The sequence below is a fragment of the Neomonachus schauinslandi genome, chromosome 11, assembly GCF_002201575.2.
Source record: "Neomonachus schauinslandi chromosome 11, ASM220157v2, whole genome shotgun sequence".
In the NCBI taxonomy this organism is placed as follows: domain Eukaryota; kingdom Metazoa; phylum Chordata; class Mammalia; order Carnivora; family Phocidae; genus Neomonachus; species Neomonachus schauinslandi.
Genome location: NC_058413.1, coordinates 54,404,408 through 54,418,459, shown reverse-complemented (window position 1 = coordinate 54,418,459; position 14,052 = coordinate 54,404,408). Strand labels below are relative to the sequence as shown.

The 14,052-nt window shown below is 41.0% G+C and overlaps 1 protein-coding gene across 1 annotated transcript in view; it reads right to left on the bottom strand.

Moving 5' to 3' along the window:
• POLD3 (DNA polymerase delta 3, accessory subunit) overlaps positions 1–11,268 on the bottom strand; it is a 45,372-nt gene extending 34,104 nt beyond the window's left edge. Inside the window, exons 1-3 of the mRNA XM_021704674.1 lie at positions 11,151–11,268; positions 9,777–9,832; positions 1,189–1,291 (exon numbers count right to left, since the gene is read on the bottom strand). Of these exons, the coding sequence (XP_021560349.1) occupies positions 1,189–1,291; positions 9,777–9,832; positions 11,151–11,210 (219 nt within the window). The 5' untranslated portion in view covers positions 11,211–11,268. The remainder of the gene's footprint in view (positions 1–1,188; positions 1,292–9,776; positions 9,833–11,150) is intronic.
• Positions 11,269–14,052: the final 2,784 nt, after the last annotated feature.

The window sequence follows — 14,052 nt, the reverse complement described above, 5'->3', positions numbered from 1 at the left end:
TCTGATATATAATGACATCTGATTCTGTCTACACTTGCAAATACCTTGATTATCATCTGGCTTGCCAAATAGCTTACCAATAAGGAAAGAAAATGCTGGTCATACAATATAAGGATCTGATCCCCATAGCAGTTGTTTCTCCTTGTAGATTACTAAATTGCCATTCCAATTTAAAATCTCACATGCTTGGGACTCTTGCTACAAGACAAATCCAATCAGTATTTTGATAAATTAGACTTTTCTGAATTTAGGACTCTAAGGGAAAGTCAAAGGGAAAGAGAAAACATGTATTAGTGAATAACTGAGAAGGAAACCTAATCCTTGGGCTAAGTTCTATGGGCCTGATGGTGGTGGTGGTGGGAGCAAAAGAGCCTTCAGCGTAGAGGTTTGGGGAAGTGAGAACAGAAGACGTGTGCCTTACTTTTGGGAGGAAGCCAGAGAGGAGAAATTATCAAAGTTCCCAAGGATCAGTCCGGCACAGGGAAAGGAATGAGTTATCTCAGCAGAGACTCTGGTGCCCATCCAGGCATGGAAGTAATTGATCCCGGAGCCCCTAAGAGGGACATGAAAGTAGCTAAGAGAAAGTCAGGAGGCCTGAGAAAGCTTTGTGGTCAGGATGATGAAAACACAGCAGTGACCTGTGTTGACGGATGCCCAGAGACCAGATGGGGCTATAAAAAGATACATGAGAATAAGGATGTTCCTGGCCTCTGCCTATGCACTGCATTAACTCAGCCCCCTGTCAACATCCTCATCCTTCAGCTACTCAGACATAAGCCTACCAAAATGAAAGCTCAAACTGAAATCAAGCTCAGTTAAAAAATAAATAAAATTGGACTTCCTGAACACCTGAGTTTGTGGTTTGACATCTGAACAGTCTGGAAATTAACCATCACTGTTCCCAATATACTTTCAAGAGGAAGAAAGAGGACTAACAGAGCAGTCTCCTAATGTCTTATTGCCTAAGAAAACTGCATAATCATGATATTGTCTCTGCATCACAGCTAAGATATTACCCAAACTTCGCAGAGTTTTAGGTTTAGTCTAAAAATCCAAAATAAACATCATCTTGAATTGTCTTTTAAAACTTCCATAATACTGAATCCTGTTTTTTTCCCATGTTATGTTATATAACACGGTTTACAGCTCAAACATATTTCAACTCATTCTAAGATTCTGACAACTTACGGAATGTCCATTCTGAATGAGACTGCCAGACACTAAATAGGTGACATGCAGTTGGGCTCCCGAATTCTCCTTTCGCTTTCTTTCAACATAATCGTACAGCATCCTGTTCCAAACAAAAGGTACAAGTCATTATTTTTAAGAGTTTTCACCTCATCAACTCTTAATTCATGACTTAAAAGTTAGATATATTAAATCTGACAGTCTATCAGTTTTTTTTTACGGGATATTTTGCTCCCATGGGCAGAAAGTTAAAAAAAGACAGACTTTAGACAGGACATACAGGTTGGGGTCAACTTGTACTGAGTTGGCACAGTGACCAAACTGAAATAAATCTAATAATAAGCCAAGAGGGACTGAACCTGCTTTAAAACAGTGGCAATAACATACAATGGATACAACGAGTCAAGAAAAAGTTCAGTCACTATGTGATCCTGGATAAGTTAATTAATTTTTCTAGGCCTCTTAATCCTGAGGTATAAAACCAGGAGGCTGTATTGGATCAGTGATTCTCTTAACCTGGGATTCATATGGCCATTTATAATCCTCCACCCCCCAAAATGCAAGCAAAATGCACATGTGTTTTTTGGGGGGAGACAGTTCAGGGTTTTCAACAGATTCTCAGAGGGATTACTCTAAAACATTAAGAACCACTATGTAGATGATTATTAAGTGTTTAGTTCTGAAACTCCAATTTTGTGTTCACTCAGACTCAGTGCTGTTTCAGAACTGCAGAATGTAACAACTTACTCACACTGCCCAGTATTCGGAATATTCCTTAACCTGAAATTGCCACTCAATGTAGAAATAATGTTGCTTTTAGTAACATCCCTACATTCATTTTTACCCTTATATTCCAGCAAGCATCAGAAGTTGGCTTCCTGTAACAACCTACAGTTTAAGGAAATAGTTTAACAAAAATAACAAAAGAGATGCATCATTTGTGTCTTTTATGTCAAGAAACATTTACTGAGTCTCTGACATGTTATACTTCTGCCAAGGATAGCTAAAAACTCAAAACTTCCAAGGGAAACTCAACCTACACTGTTAACCACTCTTCTTGAGGTATCTGCTCTCTTAGCTTCCATGATCCCATGCCCCACTGAGTCTCCTGTTACCCCTCCAACTGCCTCTGCCCCATTTCCTGCACAGACTTGACTACCTCCTCCTTTTCCATACTGCTGGAGTTCTGTTGTCAGCTATCTTTTTAAATTTATAGAGTGACCAGTCATCTAGGTGTGCCTGGATCTGGGGGGTTTCCTGAGACGTGGACTTTTAGTGCTAAAACCAACAGTCCTGGGGCACCTGGGTGGCTCAGTTGGTTAAGCGACTGCCTTCAGCTCAGGTCATGATCCTGGAGTCCCAGGATCGAGTCCCGCATCAGGCTCCCCGCTCAGGGGGGAGTCTGCTTCTGCCTCTGAACCTCTCTCCTCTCGTGTTCTCTCTGTCATTCTCTCTCTCTCAGATAAATAAATAAAATTTTTAAAAAACAAAAAACAAACAAACAAACAAAACAAAACAAAAAAACCAACAGTCCTAGGCATACCAGGATGGTTGGTCACCTTACTACCTATTCTCCTTTTGGTTTCATTCATCCCCATGGTTTCATTTATTCCTGTCAACAACATCATTGGCTCAAACCACACACACACGAAATCTGGGAGTCATTATCCTTCATTTCTCCCTATCCAGTGAGTTGCCAAATCTCATTAGTTCTTCCTCCCAAGTAATTCTTGACTCCATGCCCCAAATCTCTTAACTGGACTGTTTCAATTTCAAGTGTCACTTCTGCCCCGCCCCTTTCCCATTCATTATCCACAAGGCCACCACCATGAAGTTTTAAAAATGTAAATCAAGTCATTTGGTCAACAAAATTTTACTTTATGTTTTATGTCTTGAGGATAGAGCAGTAAACAAAGGAGTCAAAATTCCTACCATTATAGAAAAGAGAAACAAACAATAAAGAAACAAATAAGTATATATATGTCAGACAGTAGTAAATCTATGGAAAGAAAAAAAGGTAAGGAGAATAGAAAGTACATGAGAAGTTTTGCTATTTTTTTTTTTTAAAGATTTTATTTATTTATTTGACAGAGAGAGACACAGTGAGAGAGGGAACACAAGCAGGGGGAGTGGGAGAGGGAGAAGCAGGCTTCCTGCAGAGCAGGGTGCCCGCTGCGGAACTCAATCTCAGGACTCTGGGATCATGACCTGAGCCGAAGGCAGACACTCAACCGACTGAGCCACTCAGGCGCCCAAGTTTTGCTATTTTATATAAGGTGATTAGGGAAGGCTTCATAAGCAGAGCCCTGTAGGAAGTGAGGGAGCCACCAATGCGGATATCCTGGGGAAAAATGTTCCAGGCAGAGAGAACAGGAATGTAAAGGTTCTGAGGCAAAAATGTAAATAAGCAAGGTCCAAGGAACAGAAAAGAGACAAGTGTAGAGGAAGAAGAGTGGTAGGGGAGAGAGAGCCAAGTGCCAGATATGCAGGTCGTTATGGCTTCAAGCAAGGAAGTCATCAGAAGGTTTAGAACAGAAATCAGATGATCTCACCTTTTAGAAGGATTCCTACTGCAGTGTGGAGAATATACTGTTGAGGGGCAAGAGAGGAAAGAGGGAGACTAGTTAGGAGCCTACTGCAGTAATCTGGGCTAGAGATGATGGTAGCTCAGACAAGGATGTTAACAATAGAGGTAGCAATTAGTGGATGAATTCTGGGTATATTTCAAAGGGAGAAACAACAGAATTTGCTGGTGGACTGATTTTGAGGTATGAGAGAAAGAGGAGTCAAGGACGATTGGACTAAGCAACTCAAAGAATGAAGTTGTCATTCACTGAGATGGAGAAAAGCAGGTGCTTGAGGAGAAATTAGGAGTTAGGTTTTGAGGCATGTCAAGTCTGAGATGCCTATTGGTAAGTGATGTTGAAAGGTAGTTGGAATTATTCTCTGAATATCCTTGTTCCAAAGTTTTCAGTCTTTCCCTATCTCCTAAGGATTGACTCCAACACCCTAGCAATGACATGTACAACTCTTCTTGTTCTGGCCCCTATTAGCTCTCACCATTCTCCCACATTCACACCATTTTCAGTCTTAGGAAACATTCTACATTTCCCCTTGCTCCTTTGTATGCCCTTTCTTCTGCCTAGAATGCTCTTCTCAGACCTCATCTACCTACTCCTCATCAAGACAACAGCTCATGTGTGAAGCCTTCCCCAACACCACCAGGCTAGCAGGGCACCCCTGCCTTCTAAGTTCTAACCAAAACTATACCATACCTGTTATAGCCCTTATCACATTGTATTCTAACTACTTAGTTATATATCTGCCTCCCCATTGGACTATAAGCTAGCTCCTTGAGGACAAAAATGTGCCCTATTCAGGGTGCCTGGGTGGCTCAGTTGGTTAAGCGACTGCCTTCGGCTCAGGTCATGATCCTGGAGTCCCGGGATCGAGTCCCATATCAGGTTCCTTGCTCAGCAGGGGGTCTGCTTCTCCCTCTGACCCTCCCCCCTCTCATGTGCTCTCGCTCTCATTCTCTCTCTCAAATAAATAAATAAAATCTTTAAAAAAAAAAATGTGCCCTATTCAGTATTCTTATTGATTCTTCTATCTTGTCCTCTTTAGTGTTTCCTTCCATGTAGCAATTATGCTAGGGAAGATGAGGTAATGCAGATCCATGAACATTTTAGCTTATTTATGGTAGTTAGGATCATGTTAGGAGAAGAAATGATAGGCAGGGGCCATGACCAAGATGCTCTCAAGCTTGCTGGCTAAATGCATTCTCTTTTATCTACAACTTGTAGTCTTATCTCTATCATCACAGCCATTGTCCTCTATGCACTTGTCTCCCCAAATCAACCCAAGTTCTCTTTTATATTAACAAGGTCAAAACTGCACAAACTTTTAAAAAAATAATTTCCTGGGGTGCTTGGCTGGCTCAGTCAGTAGAGCATACAATGGTTGATCTCGGGGTTGTAAGTTTGAGCCCCATGCTGGGTGTAGAGATTACTTAAAAATAAAATCTTTAAAAAATAATAATAATAATAATTTCTGTATATCTTTTGAGTCTCTAAAATATGTTTATCTAATTGAATTACACCATTTTATCTTTACTGACAAAATATGCAAAATATTCTTAAATATCAAATGACAACAAATGACTTCTTATAAGATGCACTTCCAACACATGATTAACTATATTTCTCATTTTAATTTGTTAATTTTCCCTGATCAGTTCCACCCATAATTTTCCCTAGGATGAATACAGTGTATAGTCTATACTGTCTTCCCTAACCTATTTTAATTCCTTCACAGCATTTTTACAACCTGAATTTATCTTGTTTAAATCAATGATGAGAAAGATCTAGTCTGTCAGGTTTACTGTTTTATGACACAGTCTAAAATAATGCTAAAAATAAGAAATGAAAAAATACTTCTTTAACAAATCCAGTCAAATCAATAACAACCACGCCCAGTCACTGCCCTCAGTGCCACCAATGATACTTAAAATGCTTTCACTATAGATAAAATTTTAAAAAGATGACAGGACACTTAAGTCTCAATTTTCTCAACTGTTAAAAGAAGTTGGTAACACCCATCATATTGGACTGTTAAAAGATTATGGGAGATAAGTATTTGTGAAAATATCTACCATAGTGTTTAGTACTCACTCAACAAATATTTATTGGCGCCTATTATGAGCCAGGCACTGAAGATACAATGATTGTGGCATACTGTATTTTCCAAAGATGGCTACGACAACATCTCCCATCCCACATGCTCTTCTACATTCTCCCATAGGGAGGTGGAGTCCATCCCCTGCCCCTTGAACATGGGAGGGCTAGTGATTCATTTTAACCAAAAGAATGAAGCAGACATGACACTGCTTGACTTCTGACACTAGTTGGAAAACGCAATCAGCTTCTGCCTTGCTCTGGAACACTAGCTTTTGGAGTCCAGAGCTGCTGTGTAAGAAGTCCAACCACCTGGAGACACCATGCCCTGACAAAGCCCAGGCCATACAGAAAGACATACGCAATGTCTGATCTACAGCCCCAGCTGAAGTCCCAGCAGATGGCCAGCATCAACTGCCAGATATTTGTATAAAGATGCCCACAGGGGCGCCTGGCTGGCTCAGTCAGTTAAGCAGCTGCCTTGGCTCCGGTCATGATCCCAGGGTCCTGGGATAGAGCCCCACCTTGGGCCCCTTGTTCATTGGGGAGCCTGCTTCTCCCCTGCCTGCCGCTCCCCCTGCTTGTGCTTGCTCTCTCCCTCTATATCAACTAAAAAAAAAAAAAAAGATGCCCACAGATGATCAGGTCCCTGCCATTGAGGCTTCCCAGCTGAAGCACCAGACATTATGGAGCAGAGATAAACCATTCTCACTGTGCCCTGCCCAAATTCCAAACCAAAAGAATCTATGAACATAATAAAATGGTTGTTTCAAGCTGCTAAATTTTGGGATAATTTGTTTCATAGCAATAGTAATTGGAAAAGTGATCAACGTGATAAGCGTGTAACCCATCTTCATGGAGTTTATATTCTAGTGAAGGCGGGCAGCCCTAGAAAATGTCAGATGGTAATAATTATAAAATTCTGGATCAACTGGATACCCACATGCAAAGAAATGAAACTGGACCTTTCCTTACACCATATACAAAATGATTCCTGGAAGAAATAGTGCCTCTTTACATATTTTAGGGCTTAATTTAAAATTAGCTTGAGTTGGGGCAGCCAGGTGGCTCAGTTAAGTGTCCAGCTCTTGATTTCGGCTCAGGTCATGATCTCAGGGGTGTGGGATTGAGCCCCGCGCTGGGCTGTGCACTGGGCGTGGAGCCTGCTTGAGATACTCTCTCCCCCTCTTCCTCTGCCCCTCTCCCCATCCCTCCCTAAAAAAATAAAAAATAAAAATAAAATAAAATTGGCTTGAGCCAACACCTAATTTGAAAACTACAGTGTATTCTTGTGAGGTCTGAAGTATTTTTAAGATGTTAACAAGCACATGATACATAGAAACCTTGAATATAGTGATAATTACTGTTGTTAAGAGCTAAAACTACAGGGGCGCCTGGGTGGCTCAGTTGGTTAAGCGACTGCCTTCGGCTCAGGTCATGATCCTGGAGTCCCGGGATCGAGTCCCGCATCGGGCTCCCTGCTCGGCAGGGGGTCTGCTTCTCCCTCTGACCCTCCCCCCTCTCATGTGCTCTCTCTCATTCTCTCTCTCTCTCAAATAAATAAATAAATAAATAAAAATCTTTAAAAGAGCTAAAACTACAAAACTCTTAGAATAAAACATAGAAGTAAATCTTCATGACCTTAGGTTGAGCAAAGCCTTCTTAGATAATATATACAAAGCACAAGCAACAAAAGATAAAAGAAACAGGGGCGCCTGGCTGGCTCAATAGGTAGAGCATGTGATTCTTGACCTTGGGGTTGTGAGCTCAAGCCCCACATTGGGCATAGAGCTTACTTTAAAAAGATAAAGGAAATAAATTGGGCTTCATCAACAATAAAAACTTTGGTGCTTCAAAAAGTACCATCAAGAAAGTGCAAAGACAACCCACAGAATAGGATAAAATTCTTGCAAATCATATATCTGATCACATGCTCACTTCGGCAGCACATACGTATTTGATCAGGGTCTTGTATCCATAGTCTTTACAACTTAACAATAAGAAGACAACCCAGTGAAAAAATAGACAAAGGATCTGAACAGGTATAGATAAACAGCTAATAAGCACATGAAAAGATGATCAACATCATTGGTCATTATGGAAATGCAAATCAAATCAAAACCATAATATCACTTCATACCCACTAGGAGATGGCTAAAATAAAGGCAGATGATAAAGAGCTGGCAAGAATGTGGAGAAATTGGAACCCCCATACCTTACTGGTGGGATTTTAAATTAGTGCAGCCACTTTAAAAAACAGCTTGGCAGTTCCTCAAAATGTTATATATGACCCAGAAATAGGTATATATCCGAGAACTGAATACATATGTCCACATAAGAACTTGTATACAAATGTTCATAGTAGCATTATTCGTAATACCCAAAATGTGGAAACAACCCAAAGGTCCATCAATAGATGATGATAAATAAAATATACTATTTAAGTATGTTATGGGTTGAATTGTGTCCCTGTTCTCCCCCTCTTCCGCCCCACAAAAAGGTATGTTGAAGTCCTAACCACCAGTGCCTCAGAGTGTGACCTTCCTTGGAAAGAGGATCTTTGCAGACGTAATTAGTTAAGATGAGGTCATACTGGAGTAGGGTGGGCTCCTAAGCCAATATGACTGGTATCCTTATATGATAGCCAGGTGAAGATATGGCACACAGGAAGAATGCCATGTGACAAGAAAGCAGACACTAGGGTTATGCAGCTGTAAGCCAAAGAATGCCAAAGACTGCCAGCAAACCACCAGAATCTATATTCTATAAAAATTACAGGTAATCAAGGTAAACTACAATAAAATTACAGGCAACTTTATTTCATCCCCAGCCCTCAATATGCACCTTTAAGCCCCAACAGGCTTATATAATAATAGTTATTTCATAAACATCTGTAACCATAACAAATTAGGCTTATATAGGTCCATTCTGAAAGTTACCTGAAACTCTTGGGTTCGGGTCAGCACTGGCATTAGCAACAGAAATCTCAGATAGTCAAAATCAGTCCAAATTCATCCCTAGGCCAAGAGTTTCAGGTCTTGAACGCATGAACATCACAGTCAAAGCCAGATTCTAGGTCTGTCAAACAGCAGTCCACATAAAGCCAAATGAACCGATTCTAGATAATCAGGAATTTTCTAAGACACATGGAACATTCCCTGACTCAAAGAAAGCTCCCATGACTCAAAGAATGGGGAAAAATCAGACCATTTTTAGGAATAAAGTGAACTGAATGGGTATTTAACTTAATATATGTGCCCTCAGCCTGTTCACCAATTCCTCCCCTTGGAACAGAGACAACATCTTTAAGAAATTCTGAAGTTAATTCAAAAGCTTGCCTTTTCCCTTTTGGCCTCAAGTTGCACTACAAGTTTCAGCAAGCAAAGGTTGTACAGCAAAGTTCAAGAAGGGCAATGCTCTGTGCCATCCTGAACACTCCCTTTTTATTTTCACTTAAATAGTTCTCCCCAGTTTTATACTCTCACACAGCTTCTGTCAAACACCTGCTGACCTCATTATGAAGGTACTTCAGTAACACCCAGATGTGGGCCTAAGGAACACATATGAAAATGTAACAAAGATATAAGATAACAGGTATATAAAACCTGAGATGTAAACAGAATTGGCTAGCCCACTTAATAAATTTGAAATAACAAAGTGATGTTAACCAGAAGCCAACGCTACAAATAAATCCAGTAAATGTATCACCACACATTTGTATATAAGTCCACCTATCTCCTAAATAATAGACAAATCTAGTATACCGTAGTAAAAATAGTGTTCTTTCCTATTTTCCAAGGGAAGAAAAAATCTCTAACTTCAAGGCTATCTGCAAAGCTTAAAACAAAGCAAAACAAAAAACAAACAAAACAAACAACTCCAATGTGAGTAAAATTAGTAGTAAATTGGACTTACTGTTTGGCCTGGTTAACATGAACTCCTAGTGTATAGCTCAGCCATTTGTATGTCACCTGTAAGAAGAGGAATTGTTTTTTTAACATCAGACGATTCCAGAGTGTAGGTCAGTCCTAAGGGCTCCTAAAGATTCCCACTCTTAGATGATTATGCCTTATAAATTACAGTAGATGCCACCCTAGTTTTGCCAAGAACCATCCATCTGGGCAGGTACGACTGAGATCTTTATCTTACAAATACTAAAAAGGCTAATTAACGGGAGAGTCTAAAAAGAAAGGCTGATTATACAAAGAAAAAGCTCTCATTTTTCCTCACATTCTTTGTTTTACTAGTGCCCTTTTCACATTGTGTCCTTTTTTGTGGCCACCACTGGTAACTATTAAAACTCATCCAAAAGCTAGATTACTTTGAAGTGTATGACTCATAAACTTCTAAGAAAAGTTGCAGCCATACAAACATTAACAGGCACAGGTGGTGCAGGGGCAAGGGAATGAAAGAAGTGGATGACTACTGTATCTACGGTTAGATTGGAATCCACTGGCATCAAGCCTTGATCTTCCGTCCATCCTTCCTTGGGCTCTCCTGTCATTTGTCACTTCCTTGTATGCTCCTCATCTCCTGAAGTCTTCCAATTCTAAATGCTGAGTTTCCAATAATTAAGACTTACACAGGCGAGGCAAAGCATTAGCAAAAGAGACTAACCTAGGTTGGAAAACTGCCTATCCCTTACTAACCAAAAGTAAGTAAGTTATTTGGCCCCTCTGCTTCAACTTTCTTTTTTAGGGATACTTCCACGGCCCTCTGGGTGTGTCGCTGTAACCATTAAATGTAATAATGCATATCCCAAGCTCACAGTAGGCACTCAATTATCACGGTTTGCAAAGTCCATTCACATTCATCGTCTCACTGGATCTTTCATTCCAACCCCGGGAAGCAGGTCAAGGCTATGAATACCAAACTTCCTAGAGGAGGAAACCGACTGTTGTAAGGTTAAACAAGTGGTCACCTAACCCAATTAAGGTACAATTTCCTCAACAGAAAACTTGGGACTTGAAACTCCAACCACCTTATCAGATAGGTGTAGAAACGCCTCAGAATTTTTATCTACCAGTACCCTTCCCTCCACGCCTCTCCTTCTTGACCCCTGCTCCTTGCCAGTGCCCAGCACGCCCACCCAAGGCACGCGGACTTGCGCGCGCGCCAGAGAAATTCCCCCCGCGAGTCCTCGCTCGCCCTGGGGCACGAGACGTGGGGACCTGTCTCCCCTCGGCCAGTCCCCAACAGGCCAAGCGCAGAGGGGTCAAGGCCCCCGCCACCCTCGCCGGGCCCAGGACTCTAGTCGCATGCCCACATTCCCCAGTCCTAGGTCCTCACGATCTTGTTCTGGTCCGTGACGAACTCGTCTATATTTTCCAGATAAAGCTGGTCCGCCATGGTGCTGCGGAGCTATGAGCCCCGCCACCACAACCGCAGCTCCCGCCGGCGGGAAACGTATTTCCTCTCTCCCGGGTCCCGGGTCGTTTCCCACAGCAACGGAGGCGACGCGCTACGGCGGCCGCCCGAGGGTCAAACTAGTCTCGGAGACGGCGCAGACTCAAGTAGGCGGAGCTAGTAGGTAGGAGAGGACGGAAGTGAGGAGCTAGGTTCGTGAGCGTGATCTGGAGGGGGTGTTTTTGGAGCCAGTGTTTCACTGCTACAACCTAATGATTAACCCAGGGCAAAAGACCTCATCTGTAGGAGCCACAACCTTACCACCTGTAAATTGATAAAATAATCCTTGCCCTTTCATACCTTTATTCAACAAAGGTTTATCAAGTACCTAGTCCAGGTACTGGGGACACAGCAGTGAATGATAAAGACAGAAGTAAACCAGTAATTTTAGTAAAGTGATGGCAGCTGGGATAAAGTGCAGCTTGTTATAATTCCTCAGAATTGAGAAATTATGGATGGTTTTCCAGAAGGGATGGACGAAGAGAAATGTTTCAGATAGAGGCAGGGGCATTTGCTGGGAAGAAAAAAAGAGTTCGTTGTAGCTAAAATGTTGGGAGAAGAGTCCACTGAAGGGAGGTGAGACGGGAGAAGGTAATTCATGCTGCACCTATGAGGTTTGTGTGAAGGGGCACAAGAACTTTATTCTCAGGAAAAGGTTTCAGGTTGGGGGATTTCAACTAAAATTTCTCCTAACATCAGCTAAAGTACCCATAATAATTGATTTCAGCATAAGCCAGTGTAGTTCAGTAGGGCACCATGGTGGAAAATGGAGCAAGCTCTAGAGTTAGACCCTGGATTTGAATCCTGGTTTTGATCATTGTTGTGTGACCTTAAGTAAGTTATTTAACCACTGCAAGCCTGTTACCCTATCTATAATACAGAAATAATAATAGTACCCACTTAAAACTTTTGTTGCAACATGTACTCATTCACAACAGCAGAAACCTACTAAGGGCCAGGCACTGTTCTGGGTGCCGGGGATATAGCCATGATTAATAATACACAAGAGCTTGCTCACATGTAGCTTACATTCTCATAAAGATATTTGAGGGATGGTAATGGCTTAAAATAGGATAGCGGTAGTGGAAATTGAGAGAACTGAGTGACTTAGGTTTTCTTTTTAGAGTCAGCAAAACCTGCTGATGAATTAGATGAATAGAATGTAGGAAATACAGGAATGAAGGAAAATACCTAGATTGGGAATCTAAATCTTTAGGTAAATTGTGATGCATTTGACTACTGAGCTGTGGAAGCCAGAGAGAGCAGATGAGAAAATCAAAGAATTCTATTTGGCCATAGTTGTAATTGAGAAAACATATATAAAACCCTCATATCATGCATGCACACAATAAAATCAATAACAGTTGGGTTATATTACTATACACCAGGCACACTGTACTAGGTGCTTTGAGAGTGAGATGTCATTTAATTCCTATAGCAACCCTGCAAATGGACTGTGTTTGTTTATATTTTATAGACTAGATTGCTGAGGTTTAAGAGAGGAGAGATGGATTTTCCAGGCCACAGGGTTGAGTAGTAGTGCTGGGAATGGAATTCAAGTTTCTTGTCATTGTTCCACAGGAATGGGAAGTAAGTCAAGATAATTGGCCAAAGAATATTGACACTACCCCCCCACCAAAGGGAGCAGATGATAATACTGTATAGGATACCTGCCCCAACATGGCCCCAGATATACCAATATTAAAAAGTTGCATGATTTTTAGAAGCCAGATTAGAAGTTAACCTAGGGAGGCCTACCCAGCTTGAACATTCCTACCTCAGGGGAGAGGAGCTGAATGGAACACATGTGGGCTTTAGAAATCTATTTTTCTTTTAAAAAGCAAGCAAACAAACAAAAACCTGGGCTTGAATCCCAGCTTTACCACTTCCTAGCTGTGTGGCCTTAGGCAAATCACTTAACTTCTCTAGTCCTCCATTTCATGAGCTTTAAAAGAAGGGACAATAAAACACAATGGTATACTAATAAATGTTTAACAATCAAATGTAAAAAGCCCTGATTTGTAGTGGTTGACAGTGTCTGTGGTGTATATACTTCCATCACGGCAGATTTCAAGTTCTGATATTGATGTCACTAAACACAGAGTTAGGTAGAGACACACAATATCACACCAGTACTTCCACAATACATGTAGAATAAACAAATAACCTCAAGAGCATATATGGCAGTAAAATGTAGTAAAATAATTAGGAAGTGATGATATTTGGATATTTGTTGTCTTTGTTTTTAATATGATTTAATTGTAAATTTATATAATTTAATTTTTAGCAACGGCTCTCGTGAAGAATTAATAAAAGGAAACCTAGTTTGGAATAGACTTGGGGGGTCACTAAGGGGAGCTCTCAAGCCCTACCATTCTTTGTCAATTGCAGACCCAACAGGGCATGTTCTGTGCCTGGGGCATTAGCAATGTAAAATTAACGCATCTTATTCCAGGCATCTATAACATTTTCCATATTTGAAATGTAACTGGCAAATCTCCAAAAGGGAAAGGTATCACCATTTCTACCTCTACCTTAATGCTGCTGCTTAAAAAAAAAAAAAAAAAAAGGACAATTCAGTCCCTGTTCCTTAAAGATGAAGCTTCACATCAATGTCAAAAACAAGAAGAGTTCTCCAGGAATCAGAACAACCAACCAAAGTATTTCCTAAGCAAATGAGGCCAGACAAAACTTGGGGATGGTAGTGTCAGCTGATCCAGAAGTGGGAGCCATAGGATCAAGATTCTTCACCTTCATGCTTCAAAAGACGTTGATGTTAGAAATA